General features: G+C 35.3%; 1 protein-coding gene across 2 annotated transcripts in view; it reads left to right on the top strand.

Annotated features, from left to right (window-relative positions):
• The window catches only part of FRAS1 (Fraser extracellular matrix complex subunit 1), a 251450-nt gene that overhangs the window by 185503 nt on the left and 48275 nt on the right, over positions 1-17672 (top strand). For both annotated transcript variants that reach the window (XM_072405386.1, XM_072405387.1), the window contains exons 32-40: positions 3469-3585; positions 5039-5153; positions 7573-7710; positions 8885-8917; positions 9653-9784; positions 11171-11296; positions 11694-11941; positions 12890-13041; positions 13895-14072. In XM_072405386.1, coding sequence (XP_072261487.1) covers positions 3469-3585; positions 5039-5153; positions 7573-7710; positions 8885-8917; positions 9653-9784; positions 11171-11296; positions 11694-11941; positions 12890-13041; positions 13895-14072 — 1239 coding nt within the window. The remainder of the gene's footprint in view (positions 1-3468; positions 3586-5038; positions 5154-7572; positions 7711-8884; positions 8918-9652; positions 9785-11170; positions 11297-11693; positions 11942-12889; positions 13042-13894; positions 14073-17672) is intronic.

Here is a 17672-nt window from a genome sequence, read left to right on the forward strand (position 1 = left end):
CTACAGATAGGTAAAAGGGAGTTAGGTAAGACACAAAATAAACTATTTATATTATAGCCAGCTTTTGAACCATATTTTGTTTTGCTCTACATGTGATTAGATAAGTGAGGACCTGAACAGTAATCAGCTGAGAGAACATCATTTTAGGATATTCATTTTAGGAAAAATTGGCAAACTCCTAAGGTTGCACCACTTTTTATACATATTGAAAAGGTAAAATTTCTGACTGTTTTGCATCCCAAATAGCAGGACAAAAAACAGGAGAATGAATGTCACAAAAACAAGAAGCCAGCATAAAAAAACCTCACTGAAGTTAAAAAACCCTTACCAACTGTACTGCAGAAGCATTGTTTTACCATCTTGTTCAGAGGACAGGAAAGGGGTAGATAGCTACTCCTTCAGAAACAAAGTCAGCATTGGCAATTGGGCAGTCTCTGACATTATATGCTCATATAGGTTACATTGCCGTATGCCAATTTTCAGCATCTCCAACTAGCAGTAAATATGCAGTGTCCCACAATGTACCATAAAGTTTACACAAAAATTAAAGAGGAAAGAGGTTTTTGGCAGAGGAGATTTTCCATGTCTCTTACATTGAAAAGTCCTTACCTTGTGGCAATTTTTTTATTTTTTTAAATCTACTTATAAAAACACACTAAAATGTCTTTAAAATGTAAGCCAAGAAAGCAGAGTTATATGCTTGGCTTTTGTGCTGGCATTAGTTCATAGCAATTTAGAAGGAGATAAATGGGTTTGTTCCAGAAATTTCAGCACAAGGAGTTCATCCCAGTCATTATCGCAAGTACCTTTTTCTTATTGTGCCCCCATAATCCATCAGTATGGGTAATTATAGCATTTTGCAATGTAATGCACTGGATAACTGTAACAGAGAAGGAGTAACCTGGGAATGTTTAATGCAGATGTAAGCAAATCTTCTGCAGCGTGCCCCTAAATTACTCCTGTCTTTTCCTAATCAACTTACTACCTATTGCTCTCAGAGGACAATTATGTTTAAATAAGAACATAAAATCAACATTTACCCCTCCATCCTTCGCAGTGCTATGTTTTTCAAATAACATGAGGTTTGATTTTTCCTAATAAAATAAAGCCTATGTTCATTTAAATTTCAGATTCAAAATATGTCTGGTTCTGTGAGAATTAATTGCTCCAATTTGACCCCATCTCTCAGGACCATCATTTTGTGTTTTTTTCCTCAGTAATGGTATATCTTTTTTGTGTTTTATGTAAAAATCTAGAGGGAAAAAAACACTGCTTTACTAACAGAGGTGTTTGTTTTAGTGGTCTCTTAATTTTTTTTCAATTTCTAAACACTAGTATAAAAGTGAATAAATTACTTGTTCCAGTAACGATGCATCAAATACTGGGAAAAATAAACAGGGCTTTTTTACATGATCTTCCAGTCCAAAAAAGTTGTCAACAGTGTGTACTACATATAAGAATGTTGGAGTGCTGATCCATTCACGGGTCCTTTTTACAAAACTGTGTAAATCTCTGCTAATGCATTCACATAACCATTACTGTCAAGTCTCCATTACCTCTTGAATTTCCCCCAATCCAGACTCCTCAAGGTTCTATTGCATCACTTTTCTCACAGCACATTCTTCTGGGTTTCCAAGCCTCTTATACAAACCCCTCAACACTCAACATGGACCTGGAAGATTTTTCTTGACCAGAGAATTGTGATAAATGTCAGATTCACTGCTTTAACAATAAACCTCAATGTTACCCAGCAACTGTCACTATTTGAAATACAAATGCTTTGTTTTGTGCACGGGAACCATCAGTCAATCATAACTCGCAAAAGGCCTTCTCTGTCTTGGAAATAATATACTACATTTATTTCTGGGACTTATAAGGTTTATTCGGCTTTATGTTTGCTGATTTATATAAAGTGAGCGCAAGATTCTGACTCGTGAAAGCATAATAAATTATAACCTATTTCACCTGAACTAGCCTCAGTGTCAATACACCCCACTGTTGCACTTAAACATGGAACATATAATTACAACATAGTAAGTCAGCCTAAAACTAAAGTAGGGCCATGAAGAATAAAAGATTTTTTACATTAAAAAGGATTTTGTGGCAATAATTAACAACATAATTTTACATTTTCTAAATATACATTTTATTAAGCACAATATCATAAAATCTATACAAAAATGGTACATAGATATCTTACACACAATGGGTATGGCTTAGGCCAGTGGTCGCCAACTGGTGGTCTGCAAGAATATTTTGGTGGTCTGCGGCTTTGGCTGGTGCGCCCCCGAGTGGGTTCAGAAGAAGGACCCCACTGGGGGGACACATTGGCCAAAGCCATGGATCACTAAAGGGGAAGTTTCTTCCCCTTTGTCACCCAGTGACACCCAGCTTTCCGCGCATGCGTGGTCCGGAGCTGGTAAATTTAGTGGTCCACCAGTCCAAACCCTACATTCAACTAGGGATTTTATTGTAGGCAAACTTATCACATTCTTTATCTCAACATGTTACGCAGTGGCACGTTTATTTAGTGCCACTACAAAATCCCTATGTAAAAATAATTTCTATTACTGGTTTATATATTGGGATGTGGCACGAAGTATACACACCACAGAGAGTAATTTCACACCACAAAATCTTTAGGGCTATGAAGAAATGTAATTTCCTAACTGCTGTCCAGGTATTAGGCACCTATTTTTGTGCACGGAGTTTCTACAATAATCCTATTATAAGCTCAATACACAGCATGTTGACTGTGTCATTAACGTGCCGGTGAAACCACCGACATATTAAATTATTTGAAAACATGAAGCTAAAATTAACTCTTTTCATGTTAATTTTGATTATATTGTAAGCAGTATATCCCACAGGGGGGTAAATAAAAAAAGGCTTTAGTATTTTTTTATTGTAAAACAGTTACTATGTTTTGACATGTATTTTGTTAAAAAGGTATGTATATTAGGATGTATGGGATCATACTGAGGTAACCTGTAAACTGCATGGCTAGCCGGGTACATTAAGGCTGTTAATCAAATTCAAAGACTTTCATATAGCTTTTTATTGTAAAATGGACTAAATAGGGCAAGCAACCTAGCAAGTTTTATAGGTCATTTGGTTAATTTTGCATTCACAACTGGTTGAAATTGGACTTGGATCACCTGGAATTCGTTGTGTGTATTGCTAATGTTAGTGTATAGTTTAATATGCACAGTCTGACAGCTACTGAAGGTCATATAACAAGTTATGAGGTGCTAGGTCATAAATAATGAATGCTAGTGCCCATGTTTAGAAGTAACATTTTTGGCTCTGGCCTTTATTTTTTGTGTAAATGGCACTTCTGAAAGATGTTGTTGCAAGCAATTAAAAACAATTGTTTCAATATATTTAGTACTCGTGTTATCCAATAACTGTATCTGTATTTAATTGAAGTGAAAATGATAGTTCTGTGCATTATCTATCTACTTTCAGATTTCCAGTGCTACAACAACTCAGGCACCCCAGGATAGGCATATGTTTAATATTGGCATTTTACCAAATCACCCTGGTGCACCACAGCTTTCTCCTGGAGCCTCCCTTCACATGACTGTAAGTAAAATCAAATTCTGTTTTTTAAATGATATACGTATTGTAGGTTAAGTTGGTTTGGGAGTTTTTTGTTTTTTGCGTGAAGGTATCCCAGGGTATTTTAAATACAAAGTATTTATGGGTACCTATTAGTGACATAAAAATTCCCTCTTATCTAAATACAGTAGACATATGTATTCTTACTTGAATCTTGGCGTGTCGTGTATTTATTCCAGATCTGTACAGTTCAATTTTTGCCTTTATGCAGCAACTTCCTGTTTTAGGGCCAATCACTTGCGTTCTCCTTGTTGTTGAATGACGGCTCTTTTTCTGGCTTGTCTGTAGTTTTTTTTGCAGGCAAGCTAGAGTAGGAAGACCTGCTAGCTCCCTCCCACATGTCTGCTTTCAATTCAGGCTATACAGCAGTCAAAAATATTTACCAGCAGAAAAGTAAATTACATTTATTAATATTATTATCAGCATTACTTCTATACCAACCATTTTTATAAATGTTTTTATAAAGCCAGTTTGTTGGGCAATACAAGTTATCAGTACCTGGTTATTGGTTAGTGCAAGGTACTTTGTAATACATGCCTATGCATACAGCATAGAACAGTAACTGTTATGTTTTATTGCATATGTAAAGTAGTAATGATACATCAATGTATTCAAATATGTTAAGGTGTTGCTATAAGTGGACCAATGAGGCAGATTTTTTTTATTTCTTCTTCCATACATCACCATAACTCAGTCACTGTATAAAAAGAAATGTGTTCAATATAATCTCCTATAATTAGAGAGACAAGGGCCCTGATTTGTTAAAATTTTCCAAGGCTGGAGAGAATAGACTTTCACCAGTGAAACTGGGTGATACAGCAAACCTGAAATGGATCTGGTCCTGAATTGATAATATTTGCCAACAAATAGCTAATGACTTTAAGGAAATCCATTCCAGGTTTTCTGTATCACCCAGCTTTACTGATGAAAGTGTATTCTCTCCTGCCTTGGAGAACTTTATTAAATCAGGGCCAAAGAGTGTGTGTGTGATGTTTTTTCAACCACTCTGACCAATTATTTGTGTAGATTTTTTTCATATAAATAATTTTCTGCTTTACAGGCATCTCTGCGTGGAAAGGCAACTTTAGGAGCAAACAAATTACAAAAAAGGCAGTTCCTGACTTGTTGGGACTAAGAATTAATACCTATTGTCAGTGCTGTGAAATATAGTAGGGTGATGAGCTTCATCTTTATAGTTGAAACTCGCCAAGCACATTTTGAATTGAATGTATGAACTTGTGTGATATAGCACTGCCTGAATTGATTACATACTAGTGACTTAATCTTTTCTACAGCCTCAGAGAACTTAGCCTCCTAAGTGAAATAATAACTGCTAGAAAGGAACCTATACTTTAGGAGCTTGGAGTAAATAACTTGAACCTTTCTTGTCCAGCAACAAAATGTATATATTTTACAGGCTCTTGAAGACCGCATGACAGTGATTGGATCCCGTTATCTTTCATTTGTTGATGCTGAGAGCCCAAGCGAAAAAATAGTCTATAACATAACTGTCCCTTTACAATTACATGAAGGTAAGTGCAAAAGACAGTATTAAAAAACAATATTTTTTACATAACTGGTAGATACCTCTCTACAGCATTTACTGCAACTAGTTATTTTTACATGGAGACTTTAGTATATAGAAGAATGGAATAACTGTGTTTTGGAAATAACACTTTTATGTTCCCTCAGTTCACCATTCTACCTATTTAAAATACTGTTGTGAGTATAACTTTTTCTGTTCTGTGTGTCCCATCTCAAATATAAACCAACCTATTTATTTTACCTAAAAATATAGGAAAATGCTTTGACTCGAGGACAAGCCTAGAGCGCAAAATGTGGCCATCACAGCTAACATCCAATAACTAAAAAATCCAGGGAAAAACAATTAAAATCAAAGTATTTTGTACTTTTGAGTTGGGTATTAGTTCACTTGCTCTTAAATGATATTTTGTGCATTAGTGTTGGCCACCAGATGATGGTGCTGTGTCTCATGTAATGTCTCTTGAGTTTGTTAAACACTTTCAATGTTCCAGTATGGAACATAGCCCCCTACTAGTATGACCTAAGTATAAACCGAGATTCTTCATCTAATGGAATTTGAAGGGGGGGGGTGATGTGTTTTATATTCAAGTATATAGTATATATTTAAGTAGTATATGGAAAGTCTTTAACACAGAGGCCTAATATTTACAGCTGTCTGGATGATAGAAATTTGTTTATGGGTATGCAAAAACTGAATGACTTGTAATTATATGCAGGGAAGAATTCTGAGAATTATTTCTACTTTGTTTATTCAACCTCTTAAACAAATGTTAACCAGTCCCACATATTCAGTCTATGGAAACCAAGACTGCCTTGGGATATCTGGTACTTTTAGTTTGTATTCTTTACATCTATGTCAAATACTCTGTTTGGTGATGCATCTAATGCATAAAGTATTTGTGTATTATAGCTGCCTAAAGGACAATACCAGCGAACTGGTCCACATGCAAATAAAAATAAAGTAGCCAAATAGATCCTCTAATACTGTTTAACCTCCCCAGCGGTAACCCTGAGTGTGACTCGGTGTAAAAAAAAAGATGCTGAAAGCAGTAACCCCGAGTTACACTCAGGTTAGCTAAAATGAGTCACCGGGAGTTCCCTGTGACATCGGTGTGTGCAGCCGTTGTGTCGGGGGCGCAGCGGGAATTTCATTTATTCATCTATTATTTATTCATCTATTTGTATTGCATTCAATACAAAATAACTATTGATTGCAATACAGTGGATTTATATGTCTAAAGGGAGTACATTGTCTTTCATGAAAATTTATTTTACAGTATATTATAATAGTATAAGTATATATATATATATATATATATATATATATATATAAATATATATATTTTTTTTTAATTAAAAAAAAATCAAATTAAAAAAAAATATTTAATTAATTATTTTGACATGATGATGTGTTTCAAACTTTATTATATTATACTGTAAAATAAATTTTCATGATAAACAATGTACCACTTTACATATAAATCCGGACAGAAATGAACCGCCCAGGAGGTTAAAAAAAGTTAATAGCTTTAATCTCAGACTCAGGTAATAAAGCATCTGATATCCCAGATCCACATTATGTAATATGGGGTATGTTCCCAGGATAAAATAATGCCTCCTGTCGCTGCTTTAAATTCTAAAGAAAAAATTCCCTGCAACAAATAGTTTTTTTAGTGCTTTTTAGCAATGGAGACAAGCAATATAAAGTTTCTGTAAGCACCATCTAGTAACAAGGATTTATACTAACTCTTTCTTTATTGAAGTTAATTAAGTATGTGCCTTAACCATAAGAGATTAATAAAGTTGTGGAAAATCACAGTAGGAAGTTTACTGGATACATCAAATGTCAGCTAAAATAAATTCTCTTTTAACAGATTGCATTTTTCCATTGAGTTTTTACCAGAATATCATTGTTTTGCTGTACCTCTAGTGACATCAATATGTCTTAATCAGTTTATAGAGACTGGTTTACAGCTAAATACTGCCCCCTGATTTGTCTCTTGGTGGTTGTGGTGGTTGTGCAGAGGAAATACCCTCCCAGCACCATATGACTATACCACATTTCCATATTTTACCTTTAAATATAGGAAGCAAACGAAAAAATCAGCTGCCTTGGTTTCAAATCTCAGTTTCAAGGTATTTCATTGTATTTTCTTGAATGGCAAATCAGTTAGAAGGCAGTTAGGTGACCTTTTAGATTTATCACCCTGTAGTTGTGGATATCTTAAAAATACAGTTTTCCTTTAGTATGCCACAAATATATTGTACAATAAATTGTAAAGTTTCCTTTCAGTAGGCTATGAATAGTTTTCAGCTTTCGGGAAAGATACTCATAATAAAATGTTCAAAAGAATGTGACAATTATTATTATTAAATAGTTCACTTTTCATTCCTATCAATCTGAAGGTACCCTGGAACACAAAGAGAGACCACGATCCCCTTTAAGGTACTTTACACAAGCTGATATAAATCAGGGAAATATTATGTACCGACCTCCAAGAGCAGCACCTCACCTGAGAGAGATTATGGACTTTTCCTTCACAGGTAAAGTTACCTTTTTCTTACCCTGGTACATATGTGAGTATTTTCTGGCATTGTACAGCAGATTTTGATGGGCCCATAGAATAGTTCAGTATATCAATAGTTCACTTTTCTGATCCAGTTCCTCCAGAGTTCGGAGGCTTCATTGCAATATCCTGAGTAACCCATTTCTTGTTACACTACTATTTTCAGGCATACAGATTTAGGCTATATCTACTTTCCTCTTACACTTTAAGGGTACAGCATGTATGGTGTTAATAGTCATAATAAAGCTTGCTCTCTGGCATTTAACATTCATACCTTTGCAGTAACTAGAAAGAAAACATCTATTTTTGACACCATTTATTGAACTCACCAAAGTGATTAAAAAACACTGGTGGGACTTCCTACATGCACACTTCTACCATAGGTATACATTATGAAGATAATAACACTTTTGGTGGGCATTGGTCTCCAAGCAGATTACTTTATGTAAACGATACCCAAAACCCAAACCACTAAAGAGAAGGGATGCTTTTTAAAACCCAACTTCTTGACTGTTTTTCAGTAACTTTTTAGCCTAAATCTTTACCTGTTTAGGCTTTAAATTTTCTGATACTTTAAAACAGGTGTCAGTAATTATAAGTATAAAGGAATTTCCATATACACAGCGGTCCGCCATGACTTCCAATAGAAACGTGAACGTGATCACGATCTATCTTCTGTACAGCTGTCCAGTGGAGATTTTACTGATCTGTCAAGCCAAATTAATAAGGGACCAGAAAAAATGACCTCTGTTGTTTTCTAATAAGGTGAGGGAACGAAGCAGGGCACGACCTACTTGTTCTTTCCTCTACTATTTCCATAAAAACAGAAAAGCAATGTCTGTACAAAGCTGATTTGACCTGCTACCACTAGAAATGATCACCAATAATTGATTCCAGCAACAATTATCGAGCGCCTGTGCCAGTCCTAATTTTTTCGGTACTAATGAAGCCTAATAAAAGCTTGTGCCTGTAAGCTGTTATCTAACAGTACATGGAATACTGCAATTATTGCAATGAAGCATCACAGTATTATCTATTTCTACCCTTGCTTTCCTTTGACATGAATGTATTATGATACATGCCATTTATATTTACTTCTACTGCCATCCTAAATGCATGATTTAGAATTGTGTGTGCTTTTTTTTTCCTAGGTCTTCCAGAAACTGTCAATTTCTTCTTCACAGGTAATTTATACAGTAGAAAGTTATTGTAAAATTGTTCTTTACTGTAACCATATAGTATACTTTTTAAACCTCATTTGACAAGCCTATACCCTATAGACCATTTTATCTACTCATAGTGGTTTTCTAATTTGCAAAAAAGTATATAGGATTGGAGCTAAGACCTTTGTGATTTCACTAGCTTAGGGTAATAACTCACATAGTAGTAATTTTTAAAAATTCTGTCAGACATGGAACATAAACCCATACAAACCCGGTCATTATAGATTCTATATGTCCCTCCATGCAAGTTCTCCTTCAAACCAAAATAAGTTATTAAGGAGGTCAGGGTTTTACTTGGTCAATGTTGAAGTGTGCCTAGATGTTTGAATGTTATAGATCAGTACTGTCTCCATCTACCCACTCAACATTCATATTCCCTAATATACTATAATAATTAAAATTTTTAATTATATTTACACTCCTACGATTTTCTGATCCTTTATGTGGCATTTACAAAATGCAGACACCAACATCAGGCTTAGAAATATAGGACCATAGTTAAAATACATCTACTTCCTGAAATGTATGCTTAGTTTCGGTTCAATAACAGTGACACTTTTAAATGTCATAAACTGAAATGTGTTATTGCTGAGAGCAGTGAAATAAAAAAAAGTTGTTTTACAATGTTGACCAGAATGAATTACGTTGTATTGCGTATTAAATCTTTTGAGTGATGTTACATGTTCTTCCCTTTAGTTTCAGATGGAGAGTTCACTACAGCCGAGATGCCATTTACTATCCATTTGTTTTCAAATGATCAACAACCTCCAGTGTTCCAGATCACTGCTCCATTTCTTGAGGTCACCCAAGGAGGAAGGACTCCTATTGGTTAGAGACAAACATTTTCTTTAAAATTCTTTTCCTTATTATCTGATGTGTGTTTAGCCTGAAAGCAGAGACACAAATATATTAAGCCAGATAGGCAAACATTTCATAGGAAATATAATTGGTTCTTTGTGTCACAGACTCTTTGATAGCTTTACCATGTCTAATAAAGTAAAAGGAAAGGAAATTGAGACTAGCTATCGAAATCACAATAAACCTGACATTTCCTATTTCATGTTTGGAAATGAAAGCCATAATCTGATGTTTCTCTGCTTTTCCTCTATACTGTTTTGTACCTTTAAGGCTCCTTGCAATAAGTAGACTCGCTTTCTACGTCTGACTTTTGGCTGCTGCCCTGATTAACTGAGTAATTTTTCATTGTTACCTTTTCTATGAGTGCATAAGATTTGGGATCAAAGCTGCAACCCCGCAAGTATATTTTGGCTAACAAACTCAGTTTTTATTTGATGTAAGTAAGCAGAATGCAGTTGTTTTTTGTTGATATAAATCTTTTAAAAAGCTGTGATTGTCGTCCCATGCTTAATAATTCAGTTCACTAAATGTACCTTTACACCAGTGACATGTTTTATTCAGCCCCCTTCTTGCCAGCAGTTGCTGATTTTGCTAGATTTCACTGTCAACTTTCTAGAAGGAATAGAAGTTTCTACATTAAAGATTTGTTCACGTTGAAACCCAGACATAACAGAACAGAAAATGTGTCCACAAACCAACTTGTCACACTGTTTATCATGCAGTAACCTCTGTTTCTTGCAGTCTGACCTGCTACGTATTCTCAATTTCCTGTACAATAAAATGGATTACTAAAATCCTGTATACATGACATGAAGCATTTATTGCTTAAAGATAAATAGCAGGCCAGCAATTCTTTAATGTGCTATAGAGCAGTATCCCAGCTAATTTTAAAATACAACATTTTATGCTTGTAATGCAAAAAAATTACTTTACCTAAAGAGAATAAACTGTGCAACTGCTGCAAAATGTGTAGCTGCACAGCATACTAAATATTACATTGTATTGGGGCGGGACAGGATTTATATCACTGGATACTGCAGCTACACTGCCATTGGTGCTGAAAACATTACTTAGTGGTTCATAAACTGGCTGAAGCCAGCCAGCCAAATTTATTAAAGTAGTTGAGTTTATGTTAGATGACTGCATATCGACTGATGGTGGCGAAAAAATGTGGCCATCCCCTGCTGTCAATACAGGGTCAAGCCACCTTTTTTGACTCTGTTGTCTATACAGGGAAAAGCATCCTAAAAAAACACAGCACTGTACAGGTCCTGTCGTAAAATGTCATTACTGATAATTCATTTGAAAATAAAGAAAATGTAGACATAACATTAGGACAATGATGATTTTTTACAGGCATGCAACTAACAGTAAGTGACACTGATACTGCCCCAGAAGACCTTTTGTATGAACTGGTGGAACCACCTCGCTATGGGATTCTTGTGAAGTCTGAAGATGGCATACAAACTCCTATGAGTGCAGGTAGGCATGTACAATATAAAGCCTTGGAAGGTTTTGTCTGGACTGGGCTGGACTTCATTGTAACACTATTCGTCTTGATGGTGTGAAACACTGTACTATATACAATATGATATTACATTTTAGCATTTAGTAGTCCATTTAAACTGAACTGAATTAGAGAAAAAATCTCAAATGGTTTAGTCATAAAGTACAGTCAGTAGTACAACTCAGTTTGGATTTACTGGTCTTGCATACATTTAGCTTTGTTGATCAGCAAACCTGCAAGGATTGACTTGTGGAATCAATCCTCTTCCACTGCATTTAGTAATAGCTATGCCAAAAAAGTAAAAAAGGACACCACTTGGGATGGCGAAGGATAATTTTAATCTTACAATTTATCTGATTGCATTCTTTTCAGGTGATACATTTACATACGAAGATGTCAACAGAAATGTATTGCAATACGTGCATGATGGTTCTGCAACTACAGAAGACAGCATGGGGATAGCAGTCACTGATGGTGTTACCTCTACCACAACTCTTGTAAAAATTGTTGTTTCACTGGCAAATGATAATGGGCCTCGCCTTGTTCCTGGTTGTCTGTTGTCTATCACTGTGGCTAGCAAAAGTTCTGCCATCATCACAAGGACAAACCTTGCTTACATGGTTAGTTCACCTTCTATGTTATTCGATAACAAACATTTCAGACGTCATTGCAATGTTGTAGTGGGCTTTTAAAAATTTGTGCAGATCTGTACAGCAAATTTGCACATTATGGCTGACTTACCTGCTAACTTCAGCCATTTTAACGGTCTGGATAGACAAATATCCAGTGCATGTACTGGGGAGTTAATTCATCTTGGAAGTGAAGATATGCAAAGATTGCACACTAAACTGGGTATGTATGGCTCAGTATACAAAAAAGAACATCGTGAACATGATAAAAGGGGATTATGTTGTGGAAGTGTAATCTGTGAATCTTTATAATATCAGAAGTTTCCAGTAACTACCCAGAATATGGGCTGATTCATGACATAATAATAAATGAACTATTTTCTTTATTAACCATGAGCTTTGTTATTTTAATATTAAGTTTTAGCAAAAGAGAGTGTAACTTCCTGGTCCTACCTTTCTCTTTTTCTAGTATAATATTGTCCTTTCAGTTTTTATGTCTTTTGGCTCTATATTTTAAGCGTTTAAAAAGTAATCTGTGAAAGATTTTGCAAGAGAAAAGCAATGATAAACAACACAGTTGATGTTGGTTGATTTCAGGTCATTATTTATGACAAACAAGAATTTATTTGAAGCAGAGGCCGCAATCCAGAAGTAATTTAATCTTATGATATGTATTAAAATGTTTTTGTTTGCTTTTGAAAATGTTTGCCTTTGTTGTATTAAAAGTGAAATTCCATTATAGCTGACATTAAAAATCACACCTCTGTGTCTTGTTATTTGTGAAGTAACTGACAAGCTTATGCCAAAAAACAGAAAATAGATTTAAAAACATAATAAAATATATACCATTATTTATGGCATTTTTTTACCTCATTGTTTCACTGTTGCTCATTTGGAGGCAAACATAAAGTTAAGGAACTTGTTTTTTTCCCCAAACAGGATAAAAACTCCCATGATTCCAAAATTCGAATCCAGCTGATTTCCCTTCCAATGTATGGTGTTCTTACTAAGGCTAAGTCAGGACAAGCAGCAGAGGAGCTTTCGGAGTTCTCCTTTTTTACTATGGAGGATATCAACAACAAAAAGATTAGGTAAGTTGTGTATTAGTTATACAAATTGTATTAGTTATGTATTAACAGTGTATATGTGTATGATTAAATCTGACAAATCTAAAGTGAACCCTTGCCTGGCTGATACCCAAAAGTATTCAAATATTTTGAACAATCAGTTAAGTACCTTTAAAACAAGCCCTCATTAATATCTGTATCTATAAGCATTGTATAAGAATCATTTTAAAAGTTCACAACATAGCTACTCTTTTTCGACAAAAAAAGGCCTCTGTTCCTGTGGTAAATCAACCCTAGTAAGGCTAAAATAGATCCTATTTGCTAATTAACATAGTAGAGCTTACATTTTTCTGAATTTAAATACTAACGTGTAATTACTAGTTAGAATGTAGCAGGACGTCTACAGCATTTTATATTCTTTTGCAGCATCTGACATTAGACCTTCACTGAAGTTTTCTTAAATTTGCTATCTCAATGCCTTCCCCTTATTTTCCTGGCAGTTTTTCAGTTTAGGCCTGTGAATGTGCCTTTGATGGATGGAATCTGTACAACCTGCCCACTGCTCAAGTGGGTAGTGAAGAGATCAAAGCCTTTCCTAGACAGTATCGCAGCATTTGAGCAGCGGACAGCCTTTAGTCATTATTACAGTCTGCCAAATGCTAAAACTTAGGAAGAAAACCTGGATCCGTAAAATTCATTCTGAAGTTCACCACTATTATTGTTTCAGACTAGGTCATGTAAAGTGCATACTTATTTCATCAGTGCCAAAAATGTCCTGCCACATTATTATTGCCCCAAAAATGTACTATAGGAGACAATACATACCACTGAGAAGTTTCTTCTGCCTTTTTATATTGTTTCTCTCTATCCAAACTAGGTATTCTACAATAACTGAAACAGAAGACCAGGCACTTACTGACTTTTTTCATTTTACTGTCTACAATGCGGAAAATGATCGCCTGGACAATCAGATCTTTACAGTTATCATTACAGCTGCTGAAAGAAGTCTTCCTATTATTCATTCTAGAGATCATATATCCAATAATGCTTTAAAGGTATGCATATAATACCATTATTTAAAATATTTAATGCTGCATAATTTAACTCCATTAAAGCAGGGCTCTTTTATTGTCATGTTCACCAGGGCAGTTCCTTGGTCTAATACCGATAAATTCTCTGGTAACTTTCTTAACATCTTCGTCAGTGTTATTTGTGAAGCACTGCTGTGGCCCCTGCATGGCTCAGTGGAAGGATTTCTAATTGACTTGCTTTAATACAGGGTTACTGTGCTTTAGTTTTCTATCTGTGACTATATTTAGCAGCCCTGTTACAATATTAACCACCTGCACCCTGTCTTGGTGTCCCCCCTATTTTTTCTGTCTCTCTCTCCAAAACTCTCCAAATGCAGAACAGTCCTGCTACTTTATCATATCCAAAATATGATACTAAAAGTCTGATTCATTCATTCCCAGGACTAATGCAACATCCGTTTCTCCAGTATTCCACTAACAAAACTCTCACCTCTTAAATCTTTCTTGAATGCTGCAGCTAGACTTATCAATCCTCTCACTTCTCATTTGTCGCTTCTCTACATGAGCTCTACATGGCTATCATCCACCTAAGAACAAATTCAAACTGCTTACTCAATGACCTAATAATGACTTTCTCACTCCTACTATACTACTTTCTAAACTCCTACTATAAAGATTGCAACTAGGCAATCCAATTTGTAGAAGGGACAGGCTATGTCATTTCAGTAATGAAATAACCTTATCTTTCTGCTCTTCATCTTTTGCTTTCTCTTGGGTTGCCAGTATAAGACCATCTTGATTGGCCAAGCATCTCAGTGTACTCTGAAAAGAAGATTATAAAAAGGCAAGTAAGCATGTTTTATTGTAGAAAGGACATCATCTGTCCTTTCTGCAATAAAATACCTGCTATAGTTTGGCTTTAAGCTGCTCCCACTCCCTGGAACTTTTTTCCTAGTTTATTAGACTTTTTCCTACTTTCAGCACATTTGAAAAAAAAACCTGTAAAACCCACCTTTTTTGAACTTGCCTACCCACTTTTATCTGTCTTTTAACCTATCGTTCATGTCAACCCATTCCAAAACCCCCTCCTGTTGTATATTACTCTCCCCCACCTAGATTTGGACCTTTTCCTCTTGTGTCACTGTTTGTATTTCTCAAATATGCAGGTTTGTCATCTGCAACTCCAGTATGTTCTACAGCCCTGTGTAATATGCAGGCTCTTTAAAGATCATAATAATATAATCTTACCTTGGCAGCCATACCTGGAAACAAATCAATTCATTATTTTAAATGAAAAGTTCTTTTGCTTGTATGAGTTTTATGTTTTTTACTGAATTAAATTTAATATTAAATTGTAGATTAGCCGCCTACAGTAGATATATTTCTACTGTGATTACTTTATCTAAAAGGTATTAAGATAGTAATTTTTTTTAGAATTAAAAATCTTTACTGATTTTTTTTAAATTATCTAAATTTTTTAAATTATCCAGTTATGTTCAAATGAAATCAGGAATTTTGTTTCACATGATGAGAAATTGGAAATGATTATTCTCACAATTTAAAATGTGAGAATTCTCAACTTTTTATCAAATTGACCACAAGGGGCCATTCATATGATGTATCATTGTTTTCAATAAGTAGGCTGACATTTATTTTTGCATTGTCTTGAGCAGTAAAGCGCAACCTTTGTGTTACACTGCAAAGCCAGCAGCAAAGATTAAATATATAACACTGGTCAACAAACATTGGCTAAGCGGATTAAAGTAATTTTAGGTTATGTTTGATGCACAGATTCCATATATGGTATTGGTTTTGCTAGATTGTCTCTAGTTTATGAAATATTGACCTCAATAAAAATCTCATACAAAACTAATGAAACATGAAAATAAGGCAAAATTAAACTAGATATGCCTAGGTATACAAAATTAATTTTTTGAAATGCTTAATGTTAATATATTCTATATTCAGTATAGTTACAGAACTAATCACAAAGAAGTCATTGAAAAACTCAGTTTGTATGATTTCCTTTTATGCTGATGATCAGGACAATCACGTTGAAGGCTCCAGCAGTAGTCTGCCATCATGTGTCTATCCCATGTGCCCTGATACCTTTCTTCCATCTTCCCTTTATATCACCAAAGTTTTCTGGAAATGTTTGCTAATGCCTATGGAGATAGTGTACCTTTATGCTTATAGTAGCACCAAAATTTTTAACGTTTAAGAGCAAGTTTTGTACCAAGAATTTCTTGACAACCATGACATAGCTGTGCCAGGCTGAAGCTTCAGTATCAGTCATGTAAGTTGTGAATTTTGAATCATTTATCGGTTTCCGAATTTGGGGTCTGTCAAAGATACCTGCTTTTAATTTTTCAGTAATCCAGGGAAGAATCTACAAATGTATTTAAAGCAATTACCGTCCTTGTTCAGAGCTCCAACAAATTGCTTCATTAATCCCAACTTTATGTGTAGTGGAGGGAGAATGATTTTTTCTTTGTCAACCATTGGCTCGTTCATGATGTTCGCTGCACCTTTTTTCATGTTTTCCCTTGGAGGCCGTGTCACTTTTTTCCAGGGATCCTGCTTTGCTCTACTAGCTCACAAGCAGATCACACATGGGTACTTTGTGTATCCACTTGCTGTCCAAGTAGAAAGTTCATAATTTTTAAATCAACACATATTGACCATTGGTGTTCATGATAGCAAAGCTTTTGTAAGACCATTTTGATATTTCCATATTATTCTTTAAGTTTTGTTGAGTGACCAATTAGAATTGATGCATAGCAGTTGCCATTATGCAGTAAAACAGATTTCAAACTTCGATTGGAACGGTCTATGAAAAGCCGCCAGTCTTCTGCTCGGTATTCTGGTACTCCAATATGGGCTAGTAGTCCAGGGATGTTACAACAGTACACAAAGGCTCCATCTTCACTGAAATATGGTAGGAGTGTCACCTCTCTTGTCCTATAAACCCTTATTTTAACTTCCAGTCTCAGATAGTTCTTTTCTTTTAGCCTGGATGCTTAAAGTTCAGATGCTTGTTTTGACAGACTTAGGTAATATATTAAATCATTGAGTTCTTCTTGGGAGAACTGCTGGTTCGATGAAACACTTCATCAGTGTAAACTCCTGGATTACACTCCAAACCCCATATATCCTCCATGTCGGATACAGAAATATCAGGGAATGCACTGAACACTGATATGGGAACATCAGCACCATGTGGCACAGGTCGTCTTGCTGATTCCAAATCAGGGTACTCCCACTTGTTTTTCTTGTTTTTGGGCTCTTTTTTTGATTGAATAAATTGCTTTATTAATCACATATTTCTAGAACAATACAATCAGGGTTCATACATACATGGAATTGCGACGCAGCGCATAACACTACATTACAATCCCCCACAACACACTCGCAAATAAATACATACATCCCTCCATACTGCAGCTTTGTGCCGCAAACCACCCCAACAGATTGTCAATCCACACCTTAAACTAGTCTGAAACCATCCCTAAGAGCTCATCCAGGCCCAAAGCTTTATTTGAGCTCTTACAAAACTAATTTCACACTTTTCACACTTTTAAACATTTCTGAAGAGAACTTGGGGGGGTGGAGGGGAGGGGGGGA

Source organism: Pyxicephalus adspersus, chromosome 3, assembly GCF_032062135.1.
Source record: "Pyxicephalus adspersus chromosome 3, UCB_Pads_2.0, whole genome shotgun sequence".
Classification (NCBI taxonomy): Eukaryota; Metazoa; Chordata; class Amphibia; order Anura; family Pyxicephalidae; genus Pyxicephalus; species Pyxicephalus adspersus.